The sequence below is a fragment of the Bubalus bubalis genome, chromosome 16 (assembly GCF_019923935.1).
Source record: "Bubalus bubalis isolate 160015118507 breed Murrah chromosome 16, NDDB_SH_1, whole genome shotgun sequence".
Lineage (NCBI taxonomy): Eukaryota > Metazoa > Chordata > Mammalia > Artiodactyla > Bovidae > Bubalus > Bubalus bubalis.
Window position 1 is genome coordinate 49,109,510 of NC_059172.1, and position 15,047 is coordinate 49,124,556.

Genomic DNA, 15,047 nt, shown 5'->3' on the forward strand with positions numbered 1-15,047 from the left:
TCAGGATAAAAAATTATTCTAAGATTTAATTATAAAAGCTGACTGTCCAAAATGCCAGAGACATACTATCTATTATGTTTGGATTCATTATTTTGAATCATATAGACTTGAGTATGGAATACAGAATCAGAACTAATTAAAACTAATTAAACTAATTAAAACAACAACAAACACTAGTTAAAACTTCCCAGTAAAGATGGACAAAGTGCCAAATTATGTTACAAATACTTCTTCAGACACCAAATCAGTATTTTAGATGCAGTGACTACTGCCCAGAACACTAAGTGTGACTACACAATGAAGCAAAGATCTAAATCACTGACTTTCATTGGTAAGGTGAAATAAGTTATAACTTCATGTAAATGATTTTTAAAAACATAGGAAGGTGTAATACTAATCCCAAGGAAAGGACTAATATAATTCAAAATATAGTGCCCCAACTAGGCTGAATAATATATCCCGGTATAGAAAATATCTACAACAACCAAGAGAAACCCAGAGGCTGTGGTGGGTACAGGTAACTCTGGGATCAGTATGCCTGAGGTTTAATCACCAGACAACCAGTTGCTTTCTCTAAGGCTTTTTAGAAGTCACACACTCACCTATGCGCATATCCAAAAATGGAGATCACTTCCCTTATCTATGTCAAATAGCTGTTAGTTGAATTAACTGTCAAATATCTAATGGAATAACAGAAACCAGAATTCTTTCTCAGGCCATTGTAATTATGATCTCTGAATTGTGTTACCCTGCCACAAAAAAAAAAAAAAAAAAAAAAGGAATAAAGAAAAAGAAATTTCTAAACTGTGTTACAATTACTCAAGAACAAGTTTTTCTTCCTTTCTAGACTATAAGCTTCTTGAAGACAATTACTAATTTTTATATTCCTTTCAGCACCTAGCAGAAATGCAGTTAATATCTAAAAAGAACAAATTAATTATTACCAACCTTTTCCTAGATCATAAGATTCTTCTCATAGTTGGCTCAATCAGACATCCTAACAAGCAAATAAACTTAAGCTTCTACCCATGATACTATCAGACGGTAAAATACAGAACAAGTAAATTTGTGGCAATAAAACTGCACGAGTATGCCACCTTGGAAACCATTACGTTTTCACTAGGTTGTATTAGTCAAATGGTAGATGGTAAAAAAGGTAAGGTTTATCCTGCTTATGCATCACATCAGAAAAGAATGCTTAGGCTTCCACCAAGTCGATATTTCCTACATCCACTTATACAACTGTATACAACATCCTTGAATAAAAGCCCTATTGGTGCTGTTTAAAAGAGAAGGGTGCATTTGCAGCATTTTAAATTCCATTTCAAGGAGGAAAGTATCTAAGTATAATCAGACGAGAGTAATAAATACACAGACCTGGATCTGTTGTTGCAGGAGATTAATTTTGTGCTGCTGTTGCAGAAGTTGCTGCTGTTGTCTTGCAATCTATCAGAAATAAAATTTCATTAAGTTAAAATGAAATGCTTACACCTTTGCCATTACCTGAGGTACATCTCCTGGTATTACAAGAATGTTTTACTGTACTTCTAATATGAAAGAATTCCCACAAAATGAGAGAGGCAGAATCAGAAAGTTGGAGAGAAGGGAAATATTTCAAATGGGTGCCATCTCTCTGCTTACCCCTAAATCTTGACCTGTACATGAAAACTACCCACCTTGTATTACATTTGTGAGCAGTTCATCTATATCTGCACTGGTCATCTGGAAAGAATGGGAGTTTCAAAATCTGATCCTTGGAGAGTAAAGACAGGAAAACTCTGGCTACATGTTTCTGAGGAGCTTAATTTGGATTTAAAAATTAAAATCCATAAGCAAAGACATGAAAGAACTTTCTATTACTTATAATATGGCCTACTTTGGTGAGACCTTTTCTACTGTAAAGATTTTTAGAACTGATAATGCTTACAAATATTGTCAAGGGAATGTCAAAAGAAAAAAAAACAGCAAAAAGCAAAAACTTTTATCTTTTTTTTGCTGATGTAATGTGTAACATACAAAGCTTTTTTTTTAAACAAACAAAATTTCATATTTATTCACATCTTTTTTTACTGTAATGTGTTAGTTTTATAGTACAGGATCCACATATAAGTTTTGTATTCCCTTGCTTCATCCAACAAATTCAACATCTTAACATGTCATCTGGTCTATAAAAAAAAACATTAACTACTTAATGCAAGCCCCATTGAAGACTGAATCTTCCCCTCAGGAGAGCAAAGAACTTCTTTAGGATAATAGTGTTTACTATAAAACATGAGTTAGGTGTCAGGCTGCTTATTACCTCAAAATCTGAGCTGCTGGAGCTTGAAACCCATGGGAATGCCCCTTAGTGAGAACACACTCACTGCCAACCTAGGAAGCCAGAGAAAAAATGCCCAGAAAGCTCTTAGGACGACTTGGTTTCATGATGCCTATAGGCAAGAGTTATTTCTTCCCTATTTCTTCTATTTCCAAAACATTCTAAAATGGACAGTGTTGGAAATGAGTGTGAATTGCCCCTCAGCTGTATACTTTCTGAGTCTTTTTGATATTTTAGCCTAGAGTAGAGGGAAATACCCAAATTACATTCCTTTCAGCAGAAGATGACAAATAGCAGTCTGCCCCCAAATATGGCTTAATGGTTTCTGGTGATGACTGGTTCATACTAGAAGTCATGATAAAGCTGCCCCTAACATAGACTGCAGTTTCAGAAACGGGACCACTCCTCCCCAAAGCTTCATAAGCAAAATGGAAATAGTATTTAATCAGGTTGAAAAGGCTCACTCTGCTTACCACCATTCAAATCAGAAATGGACAACTCTGCAACTCTAGGTATACATGCTGGATCTCTGAATATTTATTTCCTCTTAGCAATCCAGTGAAACACCGCTAGACATCTAATATTGATGGTCCCTCCTAAATGATAAAGTGCTGCATAGAAATGCATCCAAAACACCACAGTGCAATTACTATCATCCACTCTAGACGTATGGGTTTGACACAGTGAAGTATGGTACATAAGCACCACGTGGCTCAAATTCTGAATTTTATTTGCCAATCGGTTGAGCTACATGCTCGCTTCATTGAGCATGACAACCTAGTTTTAAGTGTCATTTAATTTTCATTTTGAAATATAATTACAAAGTGTTCACTGTAAGATATCACTCGTCTGCAAATGTGTCAAGATTAATTTGTGCTAGCTTATTCACAAGTGTCAATAGTTAATTACTGTGTCATCTCTGGATGGCTAAATGACATTCTAACTTCTGATTTTTTACAGTGTTCCTTTATGTTATTTTCCATTAGGGGCTGAGTCCATATTCCTACATGTGGGCAAATATTCAAGCATATAAAATACCAGACGTCACAACTCATTAAAATCAACAGAGCATATATTGCTCTATATACCCCTATAAAATACAGTTAACTGAAAAGATAATTCCAGTAATAATGTCAGATTCCTAAAAACTGCACATTAATTTGGATCTGTCTGATCTAAAGCATCAGGGACTACTCTATAGGATCCTTGTTGTTAGATTAATGTACTCTTATGAGACAGGAAAAACATTTGGGAAAGTGATTTATTTTTTAAAAGATACACACTTAAACTTTGCTATTTTTCTTCCTTCTCACTTCTAAATCAATGAAGTCAAATTCTTCCAGGAGCCATGTGTTAATTTGTTTTTAATGATTTACCTATGCTAAAAGAGAGTGACCATATAATTTATCAGCCTAGCCAGGACAACTTTCACAGGTGGAAGAGGGGAGTATTAATAATTACTCTGGAAAACAGACATTAATCAGAGCTATCCTGGAAAAAATGAGACATGTAGTCACCCTAGCTTGAACCAGTAAGTTGAAAGATTCTCAAAGTTTTTCTAGGCCAGGATCTTCTTTTACTGGATGAGAAAAGAAGTCCAAAGAGAAACAATTTACTCATGGTTAAGCTACACCGGGGATATATGTGATACCTACATGAACAAGTATCCCTGAGTAATTAATCAAATGCAAATATTCTGGAAAATGTTATCATTTCAGTTATGACCAGTTGCTATTTTGCCTTTCTTTGTCCTCCACATATCCCCTCAGTATTCTCAACAACCCTGGATTTCCAGAAGGCTTCTTTCTTTCCTTGTCTTTTTTTTAGGAAGGCTTATGACAAATAAACCAATCAATGTGATTACTCTCTGAGCTTGGCACATTCCACGTCTCCAGTTCATCAGCTCCTATTGCAGGGCTCACCTGTTCTTGCTGTTGGCGAGCAAGGTCCATTTGTTGCCGTTGTTTCTCAATTTGTGAGGCTGCCAGTTTTTTCTGTTCATCATGTGCTGCCAGGAGCTGCTCCCGTAAACTGATCAGCTGGGTAATCATGGTAGAGAGCTGCCGTTCTTTTTCTGCCAGACTCTCAGGTGTACCTAAAATGGAAGTGAAAAGATATCTCACAAGTTTGAGAAAATTCTGAATGAATGAGGGAAGTGAATGGGTAGGCAGATTTAGAAAGGGACTACTCTAAGACACAAAAATCTGGGACAATAACTGGAGGTCACTGTGAGTGCAAGAACTCTATGGAGAGCAATGGAATGAGCACTAGAGTTAGTCATTGCCCTGCCAACAAAAAGGACTGTTGCCAATAAAATACTCACTCTTCCCTCTTGTTCTTTAAAACAAAACAAAACAGAGGAAACTACTCTGTTCTCTCCCTTTCACCACATTCCCCTTCCCTCTCCATCCAAATCTATCTTGTCAAGCTAGGAAACGTATGCTATTTAGTACCAAAGATTAGAAACTATAGGTTGTATTAATATTCTATAATCACCTCTACCCTCAATGACTAACAGAGAATCTAAGACATAGTAGGTACTTAATAAATGTTATTTCAGTACTTTTCTGATCACTGCCCTCATAAAATTTTTCTGTCGTGCAAAGATCTATGTCTGAGGCTTAGAAGTCCGAGGTGTCTCTTGGCTATGGGACCAGGGACAGAAAGAGGAAAAAAATAAATAAATAAAACTGTCTTGCTTCAGGTGACAATGAAACTGATTTCTTTTTTCTCCTGTGAGGGGATCAAGCTAAAGTCCCCAGGTTCATCCTTAAAGGCAAAAATATTGCTTGGGGGGCTCACTCACCCCTTTGTCATTTGTCATTCTTCAAAGGGAAAAAACACATTCAAGGTTGAAAAGGTTGAAAAGGTTATGATGTCACTGCACACTCACGGTATGCACTAATGGTGCTGAACAGCCTATTTATGGGCAAATTGCATGGCTCTCCTAAGTAAAGGGCTCAGAATCCTTCTGTGACTTGAAATTAGAGCATTTTACTGGAGCATAAGATGAGAATTTCAACCCACTGTATGTGAGCACACAGGTTTCATTATGAAGAAATGATCTATGCTTTGAAAGCTTTTCAGAAAGATGCCACCAGCTGTCAAAAGAGATAAAGATTGCCAGTTTTTGTTTGTGTAGAAGAGGAGACTTCCAATCTCCTTATGAAATTCCCCTCATTCCTGCTAAGAAAGCGCCAGGACAATCTGAGAATCTGAACATATTTTAATTAGGAAAGGACCTATTTTTGGAGTGGGCCCATGGGAAAAGGGAGCCTTCAAAGGATGTTGGCTAGCCTTTACTAATATATGATTCTCACGAGGTAAGACCTGATATCAGTTGAGAAGCTACAATATTTAGGATTACTTTGGTATTAGTGCCAATTCATGTCCTTAAAAATAAATAAGTAAACACATAACTAAATAAACTGTCAATGTTCCATAATCCTTAAAGATTTGTTGAGCTGAAAGGTGGCCTAAAATCAAAATTAAAAGAAAAATAAGATAAATGATATTAGAAAATGTACTTCACTGATACGGAAACAAATTCTGTATCTCAAGGATTGTAACCAGTTGTTCTTTCTAGCTACTGAGAGTGGTTGTTTTAAATGAGTTTTTATTTCAGCAATAGGAATCTAAGCCTGGTGAAAGAAAGAACTTCTTGATCCAGAAATATTAAAATACAAAATCAGGTTCCTAGAGGGGAATCATAAAATCTCTTCCAAAGTAAAACAAGCTCAACTAATATAGATGTTAATGATATATAGGAATGAGGAGATATAAAACAAGTATGAAATTTACTTACTCATTTCATTAAACTTTAATTAAAGAATATTTCCTGAATCTCAGGTACTATATCAAGAACCAAGGATACAGATACCATAGCAAGAAAAAGCAGACAGAGTTTCCTACTCTTACCCTCATCAAGCAATCACATATATAAGTGTAGACTACAACTACATAAGAATTATAAATAGGATAGATACTTGCTGGGAGGTTTAACCAAGTTTGGGAGGACCAAGACTCAGGAAGGTATGCCTGAAAAAGTATCAGTAATAAGTTAACAGAAACATGAAGAATTAACTGGTCAGAGTTGGAGGGTGGTCAAGAAGCTTTTCAGTAGGAGAAACCAACGTAGACAAAGGCCCTGGGGGGTGCCAGGTGGTGGTGGAGAGTGTCAGTGTGTGTTCCAGAAATTGAAAGAAGGTAGTAAAACTTAGACAAAAACAAACAAAAAAACAAAGGAGAGTAGAGTACTAAATGAGGCTTCTGCTGCTGCTGCTGCTGTTAAGTCACTTCAGTTGTGTCCGACTCTGTGCGACCCCATAGACGGCAGCCCACCAGGCCCCGCCGTCCCTGGGATTCTCCAGGCAAGAACACAGGAGTGGGTTGCCATTTCCTTCTCCAATGCATGAAAGTGAAAAGTGAAAGTGAAGTCACTCAGTCGTGCCTGATTCTTAGCGACCCCATGGACTGCAGCCTACCAGGCTCCTCCGTCCATGGGATTTTCCAGGCAAGAGTAATCGAGTGGGGTGCCATTGCCTTCTCCAAAATGAGACTAGAGAGGTAGGAAAAGGTCACACCATTCAGCTCCTTACAGACCGTGCTGGATGAACTTCATGTTTATTCTAAGAAAATTTCAAAATCACTAAAATATTTTCAACAAGAGATGATGTGGGCATTCTGGCTATAGTGTGGAGAATACTTTGGAAGTTATTAGAACAGATAAATGGGATATATGAAAATTTTATTATATATTTTTTGTATGTAACAACAACATTCTGAATTAACAACATTCTGATTTACCTGTAATTTTATAGTTATACCTACATCTTGATGAAGGTGAAAGAGGAGAGTGAAAAAGTTGGCTTAAAGCTCAACATTCAGAAAACTAAGATCATGGCATCTGGTCCCATCACTTCATGGCAAATAGATGGGAAACAGTGGAAACAGTGGCTGACTTTATTTTTCTGGGCTCCAAAATCACTGTAGATGGTGATTGCAGCCATGAAATTAAAAGATGCTTACTCCTTGGAAGGAAAGTTATGACTAACCTAGACAGCACATTGAAAAGCAGAGACATTACTTTGCCAACAAAGGTCCGTCTAGTCAAGGCTATGGTTTTTCCAGTGGTTATGTATGGATGTGAGAGTTGGACTATAAAGAAAGCTGAGTGCTGAAGAATGGATGCTTTTGAACTGTGGTGTTGGAGAAGACTCTTGAGAGTCCCTTGGACTGCAAGGAGATCCAACCAGTCCATCCTAAAGGAAACCAGTCCTGAATATTCATTGGAACGACTGATGCTGAAGCTGAAATTCCGATACTTTGGCCACCTGATTCGAAGATCTGACTTAATTTGAAAAGACCCTGATTCTGGGAAAGATTGAGGGCAGAAGGAAAAGGGGACAACCGAGGTTGGATGGCATCACTGACTCAATGAACATGGGTTTGGGTGAACTCCAGGTATTGGTGATGGACAGGGAGGCCTGGTATGCTGCGGTTCATGGGGTCGCAAAGAGTCAGACACGACTGAATGACTGAACTGAACTGAACGTATATGAGATGAGTTAAGAGAACACTTACTGGACAATGGTAAAGTTACTGTGCCATAATTCTTTGTTAATAAAGAAGAGTGTTCACAGGAAGTTTGGGGCAAGGACCAATATAAGAGTTGGATCTGGCAGTTAGATTCCCCAGTAAAGACTGGAAAATTTTCTTTTCTCTCCTAGGTTAAACTACATCTTTTCAAAAACCTTTAATATATTTCTCTTTCTTCCCTGCATAGGAAACAGAGAAGCTGAAGATAACATATAAGTGGCTTCTTAACCTCTTCTGTTCAAGGTGACGCTAACAGGTCCGTAAATAAATAGATGCTTCCAAAACTAACAGACATGTATACCTGAATTAATAGAGAAACACCATTTAACTGAATCTTTTTACAAATCAGCATGCTACTCAAGTTGTTTAATTGTAAAAATTCAGTGATCTCTAAATAAGTCTTTCAATGACCTTAAAAAAGATACATGTTTAAGAAGAAAACAAGCCACGATCAGTATATTTAAATCGAGAAGTTAGGTGCACATATAAGGCTATTGTTATCTTATCCCTAAATTTGAGAAGCACGTATATCTTTTGAATAGGTGTGAGTGGCATGACAAATGCAGTTTGAATGAAATATAGTAGTATAACAAATCTAAAATCGCTCCCGAAATGGGAAATATACATGTGGATATATATGTATACACACACACATTTTAGCCTATACATTTACATAATATAACCTCTTATATAATGTAAACTGACTTCTAGTTTTGTGGGATAGTGGTAAAAGAATCCACCTGCCAATGCAGGAGGAACAGGAGCTGCCAATTACATCTCTAGGTCAGGAAGATCACCTGGACAAGGAAACGGCAACCCACTCCAGTATTCTTGCCTGGAGCATTCCATGGACAGAGGAGCCTGACGGGCTACAGTCCATGGGGTTGCAAAGAGTTGGACACGACTGAGTGGCAGCGTGCATACACACACACACACCCCCACACACACATATAGGACTATACATATGTATGCGTATAGTCATTTTTCTGTTCTATACCCATTGTATTCGTTCATATGTAGTGGTTTAAACTCAAGTATTTAAAATCCATGGTGCTGGATTCTTGTTTTAATTAACAGCAAATTTGTATGCAGCTATAATAAAAATAATATCAAGTCTAAATCACACTGACTAATCAACCTGCAAACACGAGTTACTTCATCTCAAAAATACTAGTTTAATTGAACGTGAAACTTTGCCATAGCAAAGGAACTAACAACTGCCAGAGTTGTTTAAAAGTAGACAATTTAATAAGACGTAGTGGGGCAACCTAACTACATATTAAGGAAGGCAAATGACCCTATAGAATGCTCTTAGAAGGTGGCCTAACTCTATGTAGGAGATCTTGTCTTAAATTACATTTTGAGGTTTGATCAAATCAACTTAGAAAAAAAGTAGATCAGATCCTGAGGATCTGCCCAGGCCAGCAGAGGTCATCAGTAGCTGCCTACATCATCTGTTTCTCATCTCCAGGCTATCTTAAAATGATTCGTAAAACCACTGCCAGAAAATATCTCTCCTTCATAAAAACAGAAGTAGTTTCATAAACTGAAAAAAAGGAACCAGCAAAAAAAGCTTCTGTACACAGCTTCTCTACAAGTTAGGGCGCCTGCTTTTATCCACTATCACACACAGAGTGCGCCTGACACTCTCTGCTGTAAACTGTATTCTCCAACTGGAAAGACAATGCAATAGGGTTTTTGTTTTGTGTGTGTGTGTGTTTTTCATGGGGTCGTCTCTATCCCCAAATCACATCTGTCTTGAGTTTCTCTCAGATTAGTCAGGTGGATCAGTGCTCCCCAGGGCCTGCTCCAGCTGAAGTATTTTAATTTGACTAAACACCTGATTTATTTTATCTCTCCGATGAGAAAGGCAGTTTGTCTTAATAGAGCCTGTCAGCCCACAGCCCCATTCACAGCAATTTACAGGCAGCCAGGGACGCTGAAGAGAAGAGTGCCGTGATTCTGTATTTTATCCTCCTCCAGAAAGCACCTAAAAGCAGCTATTCACTGCTACTGCATGTGGCATTTCAGAACTGAATTAGCTTTTTATTCAAGTAACTACACTTGTTGTGAATAGCTTATCTGTAAAATTGCTACATTCACTACTGATTTTATTAACCTTTGGCTCTATCACAAAATGGTCTTCAGTTAGGAAAGACCTTTAAAATTGACACATTTTTTTCTTAGGGGCCTCTATTCCAGTGACTTCAGATTTACTGAGTTTGATCCATTGAATTCTTTACCAGTTGTACTTAAAATTTTGAGTCTCAATAGGAAGTCAATAGTGTGTAAATAAGGAAACACTTTTCAAAATGTAAATACAGCAGCAATTTCCCTCATCAAAAGTTTTCAAATACCATCTTTCACCATAACAGTTTCAAAATCAGCCCTCTATCCTTTTTTGGTCATAATCAGAAGAAGTTGGGGGAAAAAATTAACTAAAATAGACTATTTATTTTAAACTTTACAAAGTATAACTACCTGTCCCGAGGTACAAAGCCAATAGAGAAATTCAAAACAGATGAGAATGTAGGTAAAATAATAAGACAATTAGGACAAATCCTTTCTTGATATAGAATAAAAAATTAAAAATCAAGTTCGAAATTTTTTTTTTAAAAACATCAGCTCCTAAAAGTTAGTATCACAGTCTGCTAGTTAATTTTGCCCATGTGAAATATACATAATTACAATCAGTGGTGCTAGAAATAAGACTGGGCATTGGGAAGTCCCTAAAGATTCCACATCTGGATATGGGAGGCACCTTGCAGATAGCACTTTAATAAATGGATGTGCCTCACCTCTTTTACAACATTCCCCTATCTAGGACTTTTAAAATATAAAAATCTTAAACAGGTCACTCTCTTAATATCTGTCCTCTGAAAGCAGATCACTGCTATATGGTGATGACTAAGTTTTTTCTAATGAGAAAACCCAGAAACAAGCACAACAGTGGAAAGAGAGACAGAGAAAATTAGGAATGTGAGGGGGGATTGGTAGAAAAAGAAATAGAGAAGGCAGAAGGGGAGAAACTAAGAGGGAAGTACAGAGAGAGGGAAAGAGAACAAGCAAGGACAGCTAAATTAAGTTTTGTGAATTTCTCTGCATGTTTTTTATTTCTTCATATTTACAAAATGAGGGGTAGTAGTGTTAAACACAATGTTTACCAAAGTCAAATAAAACTAATATTAACAAATTAGTTTGGCATTATCTAGAAATGTATCCTAGCAAATTTAAAATAAGACTTCTACCTAACCATTCTTCTTTATTGGATCACATACTACTTTAGTTAATAGGACTAAAGAACAAAATTACAAGAAGTCTGGGTATGAACAGTGTGTTTGGAATGATGGGGAGAGGTGGCAGTAACACTAGAGTGGAATTCTGATAGATATATACTTTTCCACATCAATCCTGGAAAGGATTAAAGAATTTAATCACAGAGCTCAGTCAACAATCCAGAAAGATTTTAAATTAAGTTGAAAAGAAATGCTCTTGAGAATCAATTCCCTGGTTAGTTCTAATTTTTTTTAATGGACATTGTTTGAGAAGAAAGACAAAATACAATGCTAGTCATAAAAGAAGGCTGCATTTGATCTTTTCTGCCCACATGTAACCTGGTTAAACTGCGGTGTCTCAAACTGCAGCCTCCTCACACATCAGATGGGCTGTGATGTCTCTACTTCACAAGCTCAGTCCACCATTTAGCACTGGCCTTTTTGATACAGCGTTCTTTTAAATGTCACAAAATAGAACGGCAGAAAGTCAACAAGAATAAATAGGGTAAGCTGAAGAAAATAACAATCCATCAGAAGGTCCCCTGATAAAAGTTACTTTGTGGTGACTGCCCGAGAAAGGAACCCCTGTCCCAGTATACTAGCAGCTAATTTGAGTTCTGAATCCAACAGCAGTTTTAAAAGCTTTCCACTCTAAAGGGCCCCAGTGCATCATAAAGATAAAGGATTTCAGTACAAAACCACCACAAAGACCTCTATTATCTTATCAGTCTTTGGTTACAACAGCTGAACCAATATGACTAAATTCTGAATGACTTTTTTCAAAAGAGTAAAATACTGGAATTTCTTTGTTTTCTCATCAGTCAGCTATTGTCATTGCTCCCATATGCTACTATCCACTACTTAGTAAATAAAAAGTTTCATAAATGCAGCGATTGTGCTCTTAGGAATCACTTAGGGACCACTACACAGGAAGTGTGGCTCATGGATCGAGGTACAGGCTGGGTTTTTTTCTCACCCAGTGTATGAGAATTTTCTTCTTAAAATGTAAACTCTCACTTAAAATGTCATTAAAATTTTACTGTGTATGAGCAAGAGAGGGACACCCAGCAACTCCTAAATTAAGTTCAACTCTCCTGTCTATTCCAGGCACAGTCATCTCTCCTTCAGTTTCCTCTCTCTCTAGCTGCGAAAGGAAGTCTATTCCTGGATCAACTGAGGTCTATTCATGTCGCAGATCCCCAAAGAGTAAGAACAATCCATGGAATTCTGCCATTTAGGCTCCTAACCTCACAGCTGGGTCTTTAGCCCATTGTGCTTTATTAGCTCATCCTTTCGGGGTCCGGAAATGAAGGTATCCTGAAATATCTCTCCTTCAGCATGATATGCTCTCATCACATTACTGTTCTCTGTGGGTAATAATTGGTCAATGGCTACATCTTCACAATTCACATATTAAAAGAGTAATTTCTGATCTTTCATAAATGCAAAATTCTTTGGTCCTTTGGGGGAAAAAGTTAAAAAAAAAAATTAATATTGCCAACAACCATTATAGGATTGGCTCTTTCTCCAGAAGCTCCATCAGAATTAGAGGAAAGGAAAAGAAGGATTAAGAAAAATAAACCAAAGTATTTAACAAAGTATTGTCTTAAAAGATTTTATGTGATAGCTAATTTAATCATCATTCTAAGTGTTGCAGGGGCTTCCTTGGTGGTTCAGATGTGAAAGAATCTGCCTGCAAAGCAGGAGACCCGCGTTTGATTCCCTGGGTCAGGAAGATCCCCTGGAGAAAAGAATGGCTACTCACGCCAGTATTCTTGCCTGGAAAAATTCCATGGGCAGAGGAGCCTAGTGGGCTATAGTCCATGGGGTCACAACTCTGAGTGACTAACATGTTGCATTATTTTTCATTTCACAGATGAAAAACTAACTACTAAAAGTAAAGAAACTTGACCAATTCATACCATTTGATCAGATCTGAATTCCGGTCTTCTGATTCTTAATCCAAGGAAGTCTGGAGCCTAAGGGAAAGCTAGCTATTATATCTTTCCTTGTCGCAAATTTAAAATATATTATAGGAAATTTCTAAAAGTTAGGAGCAATGCTCTAAGGGATCTAAAATTTTAATACCACATAAGGCTTCAAAATTGAATGTTGTGGCCAGTTAGCTCAGTTGGTTAGAGTGTGGTGCTAATAACACCAAGGTCGTGGGTTTGATGCCCTTATGGGCCAGAATAACTTTTGGGGCTTCCCTGGTGGCTCTGACGGTAAAGAATCTGCCTGCAATGCGGGAGACTAAGCTTTGACCCCTGGGTCAGGAAGATCCTTTGGAGGAGGGCATGGTAACCCACTCCAATATTCTTATCTGGAAAATCCCATGGACAGAGGAGCCTGGTGGGCTACAGTCCATGGAGTCACAAAGAGTCTGACATGACTGATCAACTAACACACATGGCTTAGAAATATACAATTTCTTAGAAAGGGTTTCTTTACAAAATGAGAAGCCTATCTTTTAGATAGGCTAGGCAATTAGAATACCAAAGAGTTGAGCAAATCGAACTTTGATACCTTACAGATTAAAAACAGATCTTGATATTAAGTGATATACCTGGAGTTACTTAGGAAATTAGCACCTAGCCTGGCAGTCAAGATCCTCTGTTATGTTTATTCTCCAAACCTATTTTCCCTTAGTCTCCTCAATGAGCACGTGACTTCCTGGTTCTGAACAAATACAAGATTATACAGACAGTGGCATCCCCAAATATTCCAGATACAATATTTATCACACCCATGAAAGGCTGAAAAATATACTCAAATACTTCACACATCAAGGGCATTGTTGTCATGGAGTACAGTGTCTCTGCAGGCTGGAACAGTAAGCTGCTAGCCAAGAGGAAATCACCTGGAGAAAACTAGTGAAGTGTTCCTAGCAAGGTCTGAGGAACTTCTCAAATACAGCTAAGTCATAGGACAGTGGATTGTACAACACACCACATACCTTGCCCATTTCTACATTGTATTTATGACTTCTTCAGCGTAAATTAGGGGACACCTGCCCTAGCCTAATATGCCTTATTTTACAAAGATAATTGTTTAAACTTATAAAGCAAGTGCTGCACTCAATACGCCAGCAACTGTGGAAAACTAAGCAGTGACCACACGACTGGAAAATGTCAGTTTTCATTCCAATCCCAAAGAAGGACAAGGACAAAGAATGCTCAGACTGCCACACAATTGCACTCATTTCACATGCTAGCAAGGTAATGCTCAAAATCCTTCAAGTGAGGCTTCAACAGTACATGAACCAAGAGCTTCCAGATGTACAAGCTGGATTTAGAATAGGCAGAGAAATAAGACATCAAATTGTCAACACCTGTTCAATCACACAGAAAGCAAGCTAATTCCAGAAAAACATCTACTTCTGCTTCATTGACTACAGTAAAGCCTTTGACTGTGTGGATCACAGCTAACTGTGGAAAATTCTTAAAGAGGTGGAAATACCATACCACCTTACCTGCCTCCTGTGAAACCTGTATGCAGGTCAAAAAGCAACAGTTAGAACCATACATAGAACAACAGATTGGTTCCAAATTGGGAAAGGAACATAGCAAGACTGTATACTGTCACCCTGCTTATTTAACTTTATGCAGAGTACATCATGTGAAATGCCAGGCTGGATGAAGCACAAGCTGGAATCAAGATTGCCGGGAGAAATATCAATAACCTCAGATATGCAGATGACACCAACCTTATGGCAGAAAGTGAAGAGGAACTAAAGAGTCTCTTGATGAAGGTGAAAGAGGAGAGTGAAAATGCGGGCTTAAAACTCAACATTAAAAAAATGCTGGTCCTATCACTTCATGGCAAATAGATGGAGAAACAATGGAAACAGTGACAGA

The 15,047-nt window shown here is 37.6% G+C and overlaps 1 protein-coding gene across 34 annotated transcripts in view; it reads right to left on the reverse strand.

The window, feature by feature from the left end:
• The window catches only part of SOX6 (SRY-box transcription factor 6), a 716,878-nt gene that overhangs the window by 220,613 nt on the left and 481,218 nt on the right, over positions 1-15,047 (reverse strand). For all 34 annotated transcript variants that reach the window (XM_045162970.1, XM_045162964.1, XM_045162959.1 and 31 more), the window contains 2 exons: positions 4,240-4,412; positions 1,378-1,446 (listed from right to left, as the gene is read on the reverse strand). In XM_045162970.1, coding sequence (XP_045018905.1) covers positions 1,378-1,446; positions 4,240-4,412 — 242 coding nt within the window. The remainder of the gene's footprint in view (positions 1-1,377; positions 1,447-4,239; positions 4,413-15,047) is intronic.